At 37.7% G+C, this 14,192-nt stretch overlaps 1 protein-coding gene across 3 annotated transcripts in view; it reads right to left on the reverse strand.

Annotated features, from left to right (window-relative positions):
* Nucleotides 1-7,825, reverse strand: part of MAP3K3 (mitogen-activated protein kinase kinase kinase 3) — an 88,864-nt gene extending 81,039 nt beyond the window's left edge. For all 3 annotated transcript variants that reach the window (XM_074260868.1, XM_074260871.1, XM_074260867.1), the window contains exon 1: nucleotides 7,429-7,825. In XM_074260868.1, the coding sequence (XP_074116969.1) occupies nucleotides 7,429-7,432 (4 nt within the window). In that variant the 5' untranslated portion in view covers nucleotides 7,433-7,825. The remainder of the gene's footprint in view (nucleotides 1-7,428) is intronic.
* Nucleotides 7,826-14,192: the final 6,367 nt, after the last annotated feature.

Raw genomic sequence — 14,192 nt, forward strand, 5'->3', positions numbered from 1 at the left:
AACTGGAAGGAAGTTCTATCCAATGTCCAACTTAACGTTGGAGTTTTTCCTACCAACAAACATTTTTAAACGCCTATTATGTGCATGGTGTTAGATGCTGGAGATAACAAAGACAAAAACCAATCCCGCTCTTTAAGAAGCTTATATGCTGTCAAGAAAGATAATATGTATACAAACAAATATCTACACAAAAGTACAAAATAAATTCAATTTAAGTCATTATTAATCAGAGAAATGCAAATTAAGATAATTCTGAGAAACCACTACACACCTGTCAGATTGGCTAGAATGACAGGGAAAGATAATGAGGAATGTTGGAAGGGATGTGGGAAAACAGGGACACTGATACATTATTGGTGGAATTGTGAATACATCCAGCCATTCTGGAGAGCAATTTGGAACTATGCTCAAAAAGTTAGCAAACTGTGCATACCCTTTGACCCAACAGTGTTACCACTGAGCTTATATCCCAAAGAGATCTTAAAGGGAAAGAGACCTGTATGTGCAAGAATGTTTGTGGCACCTCTCTTTGTGGTGGCCAGAAACTGGAAACTATGTGGATGCCCATCAATTGGAGATTGGCTGAACAAATTTTGATACATGAATATCATGGAATATTATTGTTCTGTAAGAAATGACCAACAGAAGGATTTCAGAAAGGCCTGGAAAGACTTGCATGAACTGATGCTGAGTGAAATGAGCAGGACCAGGAGATCGTTGTATACTTCAACAACAATACTATATGATGATCAATTCTGATGGACGTGGCCATTTTCAACAATGAGATGAACCAAATCAGTTCCAATAGAGCAGTAATGAACTGAACCAGCTACACCTAGCATAAGAACTCTAGGAGATGACTGTGAACCACTACATAGAATTCCCAATCCCTCTAATTTTGTCCGCCTGCATTTTGGATTTCCTTTACACTTTAATTGTACACTATTTCAAAGTCTGATTCTTTTTGTAAGCAAAACAACTGTTTGGACATGTATACATATATTGTATTTAATTTATACTTTAACATGTATTGGTCAACCTGCCATCTGCGGGGGGGGGGGGGGTAAGGGGGGGGAAGGAGAGAGAAAATTAGAACAAAAAGTTTGGCAATTATCAATGTTGTAAAATTACCCATGCATATATCTGCTAAATAAAAACTATTTAAAAAAAATAAAATAAAATGGTGGCCAAGAAGATAGAAAGTAGAGGTAGATTTGGGAAATGTTGTAAAGAGAGAAATGGTAAGATTTTGCAACTGATTGGATATGAGACAGGTAAGGTAGCATAGTATATAGAGGTTGATCCCTGTAATCTTGAAAACTTGAGTTCAAACACAGCCTCAGACGACATGCTAACTCATGAGCAAGTAACTTAACCTCTGCTTGCCTCATTTTTTCAATTATAAGATGAGTATTATAATAGTAAGTATATACATTCCAAGCTTGTTGTGAGGAAATGAAATAATATTTTTAAAGTATTTAATACAGTACCTGGTACACAGTAGATAAATTATAATAACAATAATAATAATTAGTATTTATATGGAGCTTACTATGTGCTAGACATTGTGCTACATAAATGTTAGCTATTTTAATATATGTAGAAGGAAAGTGAGAAATCTATAATATCACCATGATTGCAAACCTGGGCTACGAGACGTATAGTGTTGTACTTAACAGAAATAGAGAAATTCTGAAGAGGAATGAGTTTAGGGGAAGGAAGGCAGAAAAGTGGTGAGTTGTTTTGAACATGTTGAATTTGAGATATCTATGGGACAATTTGAAATGTCTAGTAGGCAATTGGTAACATAGATCTGAAACATTGAAGAGGCTGGGTCTGGATAAACAGATCTGTGACTCATCTGCAAAAAAAGTAAAACTAAATTAGAAACTTGCTAGAACTGACAGCAGTAAATAAAATCTAACTTAATTTTCATTACTAACTTAAGTCCTTAAACTGGCTCAGATCTAGGGTTTAGAGAAGTTCTGGGAAACAAAGGACACCCTCAAAACACAAGTATAGGCCAGGAATAAAACATCAAGTTCTCAAGTAAGAATAGATTTTACTTTTTTCCCCATTGGGCTAGAGTTAAGCAGTAACAGTAACAGTAACAGTAGTTGGAACTGCTGCTCTCTGATTATACGGTGGTATTTACTAGAACTATTTAATGGAACTTTACTAGGAAACGTATAAAGCAAATTAAATAATCACTGCTCTCTGTAAGTTACCTTTGGCTTAGATGTGTATGTGTGTATACATGTACATATGTATATATTTATATGCATGTATACAGACATGTAATCAATTAATTGCCTTATTAATATTATCTCTACATATTACTTTATAATAAATCAGATAATTTCAATAAAATAATAAATTTATTATAAAGTAATAAATCAGTGGTAAAAACCATCAAGTTGGCTTTAAAGGACAAAATATTGGAACTGTCAGAATTCTGAATATTAATTATTACTTCAATCCTGCTATTATACTGATATCAATGGACAGATTATTACCCATTCCTCTGTGGAATAATGTACAAGATACAATATCAAGAAGATACAATGTAACTTTAAAGGCTTCCCCTTAGAGGCATTAACCCAATCATTAGGTAGGAAGGGGATAGGGAAAAACTTCTTGCAAAACAATTTCAGCTGAATGTCAAAGGACAAAAGGGATTCCAAGAGATGGAGGTGAAGTGGGAAAGTATTCTAGCCAATGCAAAGGCAAGGAGACCAAAAACAAAATTTAGAATGTAATATATAAAGAATAGCCATCAGATCAGCATGGTTGGACCACAGAATATGTGGAAGGAAGTACTGTATAAGAAAACTAGAGAGTTCTTAAGGGGATAGGATCTAAAGAGCTACCAGCTAAGTGTTATATTTGATCCCTAAAGGCAAGAGGAATTTATTGACTAGTGAGATAGTCAGACCTGCAGTCTAATAAAAATCATTACCAAAGAGATGTGTGGTTTTCAGAGAATGGATTGCAGTGGGGAGAGATATGAGTCAGTGTTATCACCAAACAGAAGTCTATTCCAATAGTTCAGGTGAGTGGAGAAAAAGGAAAATAGGATATGAAACCTTAAAAAGAGAGAAAAGAAAAAATTTGAAAACTAATTAGATAAATGACTTGATAAAATGATGGGTTTAGAATGAGAAAGATCTAAGTTCGAATCTGGCCTCAGATACTTACTAGCTATGTGATCCCAAGCAAGACACTTATCTGTTTGCTTCGTTTCCACATCTGAAAATGGAAATAACATTTACCTCCTAGGGTTGTTGTGAAGACCAAAGAAGATAACTGTGAAGAACTTAACATAGTACCTGACACACTACATGCATTATATAATATTAGCTATTATTATTTATTATATGTGGGATGTCAGAATGAAATGTAGAGGGTAAAATAAGGTTGTGAACCTAAGAAACTGAAAGATTCCACTTCTAATAGAAATCAGGAACCTCAAAAAAGATTCAGGTTTGGGGGGAAAGATAATAAGTTCTATTTTGGACATGTCGTACTTCAGATGAAGAAACATCCAATTAAAAATGTTCAGTACCTAGTTTATGACATAACTAGAGCTCAGACTAAGAATATATAAATATATATTATAACCATCTTTACAGCGATGACAAATAAACCTATGGATACTGAAGTCATCAAGTGAGACAGCATAGAAAGGAGAAGAGTATCCAGGACACAGCCTTGGCATACACTTACAGAGGAGGCATGCTATAGAAGAAAATCCATCAAAGAGAATTCAGCAATGATGATTAAGAACAGACCATTAAAATGTGGCAATTAAGAGATTGGTTAGTAATTTTGGAAAAAAAAAAAAAAAGCTGTTTCAGTTAAGTGATTTTGGAAGTCAAAATTCATAAGGTTAAAAAAAATGTGAAATAGGGACAGTAGGTGGCGCAGTAGAGAACCAGCCCAGAAGTCAGAAGGACCTGAATTCAAATCTAGCCTCAAACTCGTAACACTTCCTAGCTGTGTGACCCTGGGGCAAGATACTTAACCCCAATTGCCTCAGCCAAAAAAAAAAAAAAAAAAAAAAAAAAAGAAAGGTTAGGAAGGGACTGGGGGGGGGGGGGGAGTTTGCTGCTGAGTGTATACAGATTTTTCCAAAGAATTTGGTTAAGAAGAAGATAGACACAAAATGATAACAGAGCACGGACAGCAGCATTACACACATTTAAAATATTAACTTCTTGGAAACGAGACATCTCTATTTTAGTAGATATTTTTTAAAATGACATGGTCCAACATAGCCAAAACATAGTCAGTTTCACAACGATGCCTCTGATCTAGTCGTTAAGAAGCTACAAGCTTCATCAAGTATTTTATATTATTGGCTTATTACATTATTCATAGGAAAAAAGCATTTCTAAAACATTTAAATATTGGTTCACTAAGTAAATCAAACAATTAAGAACTTTCCCTTGTTTTCATTATAGCTCAGTTAATGGATTCTATAAAATATGAGACTTTTTGAAACCATTGACAGTTAAGAGCAGGTTTATTTATTTAAATATAATAAATATAAATTATGATAATAAATATAAATATAAATTACTGAGGTCATCTTACTGGTATGTTCACAGTAGACCTTTCTCTAGAGTGTTACAATCACCTCAAAGATAAAGCCTAGGAATAGACAAAATCTTTCCCTAATATGCCATCAACTTGGGGATAGTAAGCAGAAACAAATAAAGCTATTTAGCTTCAAGTTATATTGGCCCCCCTCTTTTCCAAATAGGATGTCCCAAAGTCTTAGTGCAGTTGTCAATTTTAATAGCCTAAACAGCCAATGGCAGTTTCAGACAAGGAAGAATTATTTTTCCACTTTTGAAGCAGATCAATTCTGTCTTCTATTTTTGTTGTGTTTTCATGTGTAACAATGTTAAGTAGTATATCTATACAATAGGGAAGACTGAAAAAACAAAAGCATGTTTCAATATTTTGATGACCTGTGATCTTACTGGCATGGACATTCCCTTGGGATCATGAGCCATTCAGGTCTCCTCATTTTCTGTCTGTGATGCACGTGTCACATAAATTATTCTACAGAAGATGAACTCGACATGTTAGGAATCATCTTCTATGTTTTTTGACATTATATGGGTAGCATTGGAATATATATGGGTTGTTTATCGATTATGTCTCACTCTCACTATAGGACCAGCCCATTTCCTTTATCTCATCATATATCTCTTCAATATTTTTTATGTTATTTTTTGAGCATAATTCTTCACATGCTGCAGCCTGCTTATTCCTGTGATGAATTTGTCCATTGCCCTTTGAATGCACTGCAGTTTTAAAGCAATGAGGTGGTGCTGTAGATACATAATGATGGACATGGAGTCAAGAAGATCAAAACCTGATTCAGACACTTTCAAGTTGTATAATACTAAGCACTTAACTCCCTGTAAATTGAAGGAATTGCACTTGATGGCTGCTTTCAATTCTGAAAACTATATCTTTTGGTTCTTCAAAGATCATAATATTCTATGATTCCCAACTGGGAAGAAAATTAACGTTAAAAAGATGAGATTCTGTATCACAGAAAAGCTTGGCATCATTAAAAGCATTACAATTTTGTAAATGAAATCCAGTCTATTCTCTTCTATTCAATTCAGGTCATGATACAATGCTCATCTGCAATTTGTCCAAGATATATGTAATGATGGGAATAAAAATGACTTTTATTAGGAATTATTCCTGAGTATCTAATTTAATCTTGCGCCCTAACAAACAAGATAATAACAAAAACCAGGATCAGGAGATAAAAAGAAAACAAGGGATGCAATTTATCTCTAGTGGGAATATGATTTTGTTCTACAGCTTCCTCATTGATAAACTGAAGGCAGCATGGTGCAGTTTAGGTTCTTGACTAGTTCTGCAACTAACTCCCAGGACAAGTCACTTAATCTCTTTGCTTCTCAGTTTACTCATTTGTAAAATATCATCTCTGGATTAGGTAAATGTTAATATCCTTGCCATTTCTAAACATTTTCCTATGTTTGGAATACTCCACTGCCTTTGGCTTTTTCTTCCTTTATTAAATTCAGTATCAAGATAACTAATTTAAAAGTGAAGTATGTGACAAAGTCATTAGTAATGCAATGGATTTCAAGTAATTTGTTAGATTCAATATAATTTAAATTAACGATTATCAAGTGCTCATTACATACAAAACTGTATAATATTATATTAATACCTGGTATTTATATAGATGGCCTATATGTAATTATGTATAAATTTATTATTATTACATAATGATAGACTTACTATAGTGATATAGAGCATCTCTATAGGTGCTATATGTAAGTCATATATATTTATATGTACTTTGTATATACAGCTATATAAAGCATTATGTATAATTTTTATTCTATTTGCCTATTATTTAGATAACGTCCTATATGTATAATAAAATACATTATAATATAATAAATATTATATATAAAACACATTCCTTTAAGTTTTGCAAAACACTGCACACGTTATCATCATTCAATTAAGGGCCTGAATATAAAAGCAAAACAAAAGTGATTAATATAAAAGGCTGCAATTTGATTAGAAGTGATATGCAATTTATAAATGAAATCCCCTAAACATTAAGGATTTTCTAACCTTAAGCACTGTTTGGAAAAGCAAAACAAAACAAAACATGTTTTCAATGCCTCCTTAAACTGAACTTCTGTAACACTAATTGGTTTGAAAACATTGCTTCCTCAAGCATCTCTGGAATGTAACTTTCCTTAAATCATTTATCTTACATTCGCGAGTTTGATTTTGGCTTTTTAAAGTCAGAACCTATTAGAAGGGCTTTTGCAATAAAAAACTGAGAGTGAATCCATTTCACATAAATGGCAACGAGCAAGAGAAGGCTCAACTTGTCCCTCTCCCTTCCTTCTCCCTCCCAGGCTGCCCTCTGTATTAGGGACCATAGAAAGATCGAGCCCCGGGAACAAGGCAGCCTGAGCGAGCCAAGGGAAGGAAATGACACAGGAGGGGCGGGCGGGGAGAGGCACAAACCAAGGAAAAGACACCGCAGCAGCTGGGCCTGCAACAGGGCCAGGCCGAACCCGCCCCCCCTCCCGAGCTTCTGGGTTCTCCCCTCCGCCCAGCATGCTCCGGAGGTGCCTGGAGCCCCGGCTCTTCTCTACCCCCAATTACGAGCACCCCTTTCCTGAGACCTTCCCGCCGAAGGCCCCGGAAGAAGCTGCCGCGGGGGGCGCCAAGGAGGCTTCTCCACGGGGCCGGGGCCGGGGCCTCCTCTCCCGGGACTGGCGGGCGGAGCTGGGGGCCCCCGCCCCGGGAGGCTGCAGCGGGCGGGGCGCGGGTCCCCGAGCCCGGCCCCCCGGGATCTAGCCCCGGGCGCGCTGCTGGGCGGGGCGGGGCGCAGCCGACACTCACCCATAGTGGCGGAGGCGGCGGCCGCCGCCGCAGGATCAATTCCTCGACTCCGGGATGTCACCTCCGCAGCCGGGGCTGCATGCCGAAGGCTACGGGCCTGGTTCCGGGCAGGGGGTGCGGGCGGCGCTCAAGGCCCCCGTCACATCCCCCGGCTCCGGCTCCGGCTCCGGCTTCGGCCGGGCACTGGGGCATGGGCGGGTCAACCCGCTACATCCCAGATCAGATCCAGTCCAGCCCGGCCCGTCTCCTCCGCCAGTCAGTTCTCCGGGTCTCTCCTCCGTCTGTCCGTCCGGTTGCAGTTCTCCACCTCAGGAACGCTTCGAAAAAACAAACCGCTGGTCGCGCAGCTCGCCCCTTGTCCGTCAATCACAAACTGGTCAGCCAACCCTAGACTTTCGCTTTGCCATCGGACCCACCCCCATCCCGCCAAACCCAATCGAGAAGCGCAAGTCCTCCCCCTCCCTTCTCTTTCCTTCCCTACCCAGTGCCCATATTCTCCACAGCTAGCTAATCTTCAATCCTACACTACGAGCTCAATCCCGCCTACTCTCATCGACCAATCATAGAAGAGGAAAATCCTGGATGAGCCCACCTCCCGCCTGCCAGTCTCCCGGCACAGCGCCAGTATTCCTCCGCGAGGAGCCAATCTCAGCGAAGGGTCTGACGTCCGCCCCATCTCTCTACCTATCCGTGGAATGGGAGCCTGTTCCAATCACTGACCCGGTCCCTGAGGCTCCGCCCACATTCCCGCAGTCCGTCACTTCGGAGCGATCTGACTGGCACTGGCTGGTGCCAGTGTTCCCTGACTTTTCTGTTTGGGGTTTAGTCTCGGCGCGTCTTAAGGAAAAGTAGTTGCCAGGGGCCGCCTTTTCACTCCAGTTTCCCGGGTCTTCTAACGCTTTCGTCGGAGGTTCCAGTGTTTTCCGAGGGCGGCACCCTGCCCCTCCTTTCCCTTCCCCTGCTCCCGAAGCTCACTCGGGCTCCGTAACGGACGGGGGCGGGTCCCGCTTCCCCAGTCGCTCTCCCCTTCGATGCCAGCTCTGCAAACGGACCTGCTAGCCCGCCTAACCTCCGCTGGAGCCTGGCCGGCTACTCTGGTTCCCTGACCTCCAAACTCGGATCTGTAGGGGTTCACTTAGTTTTCTGGAGCGCATATTCCTCCCGACGCCCAGTTCCCTACTTCCTACCTTTCCTCATCACAGGACCCGAGGGCACAGCTAGTTAAAAAGACCCTTGGAAAACTGAAGGCTTTATCTGACACGGTCCGTCCGCTACCTGTTCCTGTCCCAACATCTGGAATAATCGCTGGTGAACATAATTTCCTATTTTTTAAAAAGTTCTTAATTTTTCCCCCATCACCATAGTTTCCCCCTGTATTTCTCCTCCTCCTCTTCCCAGAGAGTCTTCATGTAGCAAATATTTTTTTAAGACACAGAGGGGAAAACCAGCATAACTAAGAACTGCATCAAAAAAGTGTCACTATACACAACCCTTGTGAGCGTCTTCCTATTATCTCTTCTTTCGAGCCCCACTTTAAGAACATAATTTAAATTATTGCACTCTGAGCTGAAGAACCTGCAGCTGTTATGTGCTCATTCCAAGTCTCAAACAACAGCAGCAAGAGATCTGAAAGCCCTTGTGACTCAGTTCCCTTTTCTTTACAGTGAAAAAAAAGGGCAAAAATAACTTGCCTAAAGTCACAAAAATATTATTCTTATTATTACTAATTATTATTATAGCTGAGATCTGAATGTAAGTCCTGACTCCCAATATATCATTTATCCTTATTGCCTTTAAAATTTTAACTTTGAAAAAAAATTTTAATTAAAAAAGAATTTTTGACTTTTTATAACCGTCCCTCACCTGTTGATTCTCCCTTCAAAATAGTAACAGCTCATGTTATTTCCTCCTTCATATAAATACATTTTCATTGTTTATCTTCCCAGCTTAAAACACACACAGGTGCCCACCCATCCTTTCAATGGCCATTTTCTGAGAAGGAGAAATACTGGGGAAAACTATGATGTAAAAAAAAAAAAAAATCATTAAAATTTGGGGGGGGAGGAAAAGGGGGAATCAATTATTTTGCCTCCAGGTGTTGGGCAAGGTCTGGCCCTTTTCTTACCTTAATTGAACTGCATATATAATGAATGGTTTACTTATATGGATAGTACCAAAAATAAATTGAAAAGTAACTATATATTGCATATCATGAAAGTCTCTATATTCATTTGTGGCAGTCTATCTCTTTGTTTCCATTTGACTTCTATTATTCTTGCCTTCCACCCACATTTCCATTTCCTAGCCCCTATTTCCTTAACCTAATCATAATACAAAATTTAAATATTCACTTTGCATTTTGAGTTTTATGCTCCTTAATCTCAACATAAAGATAAGTGAAATATATTTCTATTAAAAAAATATCTTGAATTGCAACGCAATGATCCAAGACAATTCCAATAGAGTTGGGATGGAAAATGCGAACTTCATCCAGAGAACTATGGTGACTTTTTTTTTTTTTTTGGTTGTTTGCTTTTTCCTTCTTGTACTTCTCCCTTTTAGTCCGATTTTTCTTACACAATATGACAAATATGGAAATATGTTTTAAAAGTATTGTACATGTATGACCTATATCAGATTGCTTATTGTTTTGGGAAAGGGAGAGATAAATGAAGATAAATGGGGAGAAAAATTTAGAACACAAAAGCTTGCAAATATCAATGTTGAAAACTTTACACCTGTATTTGGAAAAATAAAATACTATTGAGAAAAAAATACCTTGAATTAAGTTTTTTTATTTATGTGGCCCTTCTTATTTATTTAGCTGATGAATTTCCTTACAATAATGAACATGGAGCTTTGCTCAAATTATTCACTTTCCTTGACGAGATTTCCCCTTTTTTCTCTACTTTTTCTTGTTGTCATTTTTTTCAATCTTCACTTGCTTTCCAAGATCCAATTTAGAATTATTTTGGCAAAGACACTTGACTGGTTTACTATTTTCTTCTCTCCCCTCATTTTACAGATGAAGAACTAAGTCAAGCTGGGTCAAGTGACTATAGCCTAGTCATAAAACTAGCAATTGTCTCTGGCAGATTTGAACTCATGAAGATAAATCTTCCTGATTCCTTGCCCAGTGCTCTATCCATTTTAACATCTAGTTTTCTACACTAGTCCAAATCATATACTTCTTTTCAGGTCCGGAAAAAACTTCACCTCAAAGTGACAGAGCATAATAATTTCTAGTATAAAGTTAGAAAGGAATTTAAGAGATCTTTTAATCTAACCTTTTACACAAAGCTTTCCATGATTTTCCCAGACCACAGAGAGCCCCACCTTCAAGAGTTCTGATTAAACTTTTAATCTGTACATCACAATCTAGCACTTTGTGACACGTTCCATATTTGTATTTAATACCTGTTTTAACATTAAAATGTGCCTAATAACTGGTTCTTCCACATAATTCTCCAACTTCATCATCTCTTTACTTCTCAATATGTCTTCAATAGTCTTCCTTAAGTGTTTCCCACATAAATCCAACTCTAATATAAAGTGAAATCTTATATAAAATCTTAATTGCTCCAATCACCAGCTATGGAATTCTCCCAACTATTAGGATTACCAGGTGACAACTCAGGTTGTCTGGACAATTTCTAGGTGAGAACTCAGGTCAATATGTAATGTTCTTGAATTGTGAGGGTCCGGTCGTCTGCTAAATTATAATCCTTCTCTGGGAGGAGAGCTGTAAAATCTTTTCCTCTGTGCGCAGGTTTCTTGGGAGCTCTGTATCTCCTCCAGCTCTTGTCCTTTCTCAAATCAGACTGGTCTCCTTTCAGCCTGCGTGGCATCAAAACTCTATCCCAGAGTAGATTCTCTCAGATCTAATGCTGCCCTTCTTTTATCCTCCCAGAGAATGGGCATGGGATAACGCAAGGGCTTCTGGGAAAAATTGCTTCAACCAATGAACTTGCTCCTCTTAGAAATCCTAAGGTGTAAACTCCCTTTAAAGGCCTGAACCAAAGGTCTGAGCCAGAGAACTGTCAAGTCAACCTGAGTTCTCACCTTGGAATTACCCAGACAACCTGAGTTCTCACCTGGTAATCCTAACACCCAACTTCACTTCAAACTTCAGCCAAGACTTATCTTACAGAAAGCTTGACACATTACCTATTATTGGGAATATTTCTTTACTCTATGTATGCTCAGGAATTATCTAGTATAAATGCCATTTTATATTGCTCATAGAATCTATATAAATGAGAGCTATTGCATCAAATGATGCTTTGTAATTCTCAGAAAAACTGTTCAAATGTATATATTGTCTTATAGGTTACAAAGTGCTTTCCCTGTTACAACCAAATAAGTTAGGTTAATTTAAATACAAGCTTCATTTTAGTAGAACCATACATAGAATTCAAGTAGAAAGAGACCTTCCTAACTATTTAATTCAACTTTCCAGTTCCCATCTACTCCCAAAGCCTCATTACAACCTAACTAAAAAGTGGTTAACAAACCTTTGTTTGAAAATCTGCAATAGAGAGGAACCCATTGCATGCCAAGTAGCCCATTCCACTTTGGGACAGCTTTAATTGCTAGGATATTTTTTGTATGACATCAGACGTCTTTGAAATTTCCATCCATTCTAGGGACAAAGGAACAAATCTAATCCCTATTCCACATATCTATTTTTTCAGTTCTTAAGAACAGTTATCCAATCTCCTATCCTTCAATCTTCTCTAGACTAAAGTGAAGACGACCTAATGCAGCTCATTTCATTTGTTAGATACCTAAGTCTATAAGTTTTCCCTTTTATCAAGCCTAGATTTTCTTCAATTAATGGTATTGGTATGGTATGGACCAATACCCTTCACTTAGCTTGGTTGGCTGTCTCTGGTTGCTTTCCAGCAATTCAATATACTTTTCAAATTATGGTACCCAAAATGAATGCAGCACTCCAGTTGTGTTCTGACCAAGGAAAAGTACAGCGGGACTATTACTTCCTCCTTCTTGGAAGACTATGCATCTCCTAATGAAACCCAGGATTGATTGACATTTTTGACTACCATATCAAATTGTTAACTCATGTTGGTCATAGTTTTAGGACTCCCAGATCTTTTTCAGATTAACACTTCCATCTTTTTTTAACCCAAGTGGAATTCCCTATTGAATCTAATCTTATTAGACTTAGTGTAATGTGTTAGTCTATTAAGTTCTTTTTTGTGTCCTGTTACCCAATGTTAGCTATGCTCCAAAGCGTTGAGTCATCTATAATTTAATAAGAATTCCAGCTAGGCCTTTATACAAGTCCTTGATAAAAATCTTCAATAGCACATATTCAGGCAGACTGTGTTCCCTAAGTTTGTAGGGATTTTAGGATCAGCATTGGAAACCAGGTCTTCCCAACTCAAAATCCAGGGCTCCAATGTAAATTGACCCAAGCTGCCTCCAAAAATGACATAAAAATTAATGAAGATTTCCACATGAGTTTATATACATTCTCTTATTTTCTCTTCATAACAATCTTGTGATGATTCTAGTATATTATCTCCCCTTTTCCCTAATTCTATAGTTAGGCACACTTATGATCAGTTTTTACTTTTCATCTAATTGCCCGGACTTGTTTCATGTCTAAGTTTTTCTTCAAAATGAATGTAGGTTCCTTGAGAACTGAGATTATATTTCTGTATCTCGTTTAAAAAAAAAAAGAAGCCCCTGAATTTATGAGGCTTACAGGAGCTAAAATACAGTAAAAATTCAAGTGATTGAGCCCTCAACATATGAATATAATCACTTTAAGATGAATTTTTTTTTTTTTTTTTGTACCTGGAAAGAAGTGTATGATTTGCAACTGTTGCTGAGTGAAATGAGCAGAACCAGAAGATCACTATATACTTCAACAACACTGTTTGAGGATGTATTCTGATGGAAGTGGAAATCTTCAACATAAAGAAGATCCAACTCACTTCCAGTTGATCAATGATGGACAGAAATAACTATACCCAGAGAAGGAACACTGGGAAGTGAATGTAGATTGTTAGCACTACTGTCTATCTACCCAGGTTACTTATACCTTCGGAAGCTAATAATTAATGTGCAACAAGAAAAAGGTATTTACACACATATATTGTATCTAGGTTATATTGAAACACATGTAAAATGTATGGGATTACCTGCCATCGGGGGGAAGGAGTGGAGGGAGGGAGGGGATAATTTGGAAAAATGAATAAAAAAAAAAAGTAAAAAAAAGTTAAAAAAAAAAAAGTGTATGATTTGGACTAGTGGAAAAAGAAGGGGAAATCACTTCAAGGAATGTAAATAACTTGAACAAAGGCACAAGTTCAGTAAAATAAGGAAATTCACCTGCTAAATAGATAAGAAGGGCCTAGCCAGTGGAAGATTTTGAATAGGACTTTGAAAGCCAGATTAAATAGTTTGCATTTGACTTTAAAAATAAAGTAGCTATTTTTTTTTGATGGTATCTTACCCCATCCATGAAAATTAAAAAACTTAACTGAAGTTTAATTCAAAGCATTAAAAAATATATTTCACATATCATTAAGATCCAGAAACAAATGTAAATTTGTAAGTATAAATATATGTAAATATGTGAATATAAAAAATGAATAAACTTAAATTCTGTATTTTGATTAGTTAAGGGAATGAGGCAAGCAAAGGGAAAATGGAAAGGTGGATGAAAGGCAAGAATAAAAAAGACAATTGGAAACACGGATTTAGGCTGTCACAAAGAAAAGCAGAGACTTTCA

Source organism: Sminthopsis crassicaudata, chromosome 4, assembly GCF_048593235.1.
Source record: "Sminthopsis crassicaudata isolate SCR6 chromosome 4, ASM4859323v1, whole genome shotgun sequence".
Classification (NCBI taxonomy): Eukaryota; Metazoa; Chordata; class Mammalia; order Dasyuromorphia; family Dasyuridae; genus Sminthopsis; species Sminthopsis crassicaudata.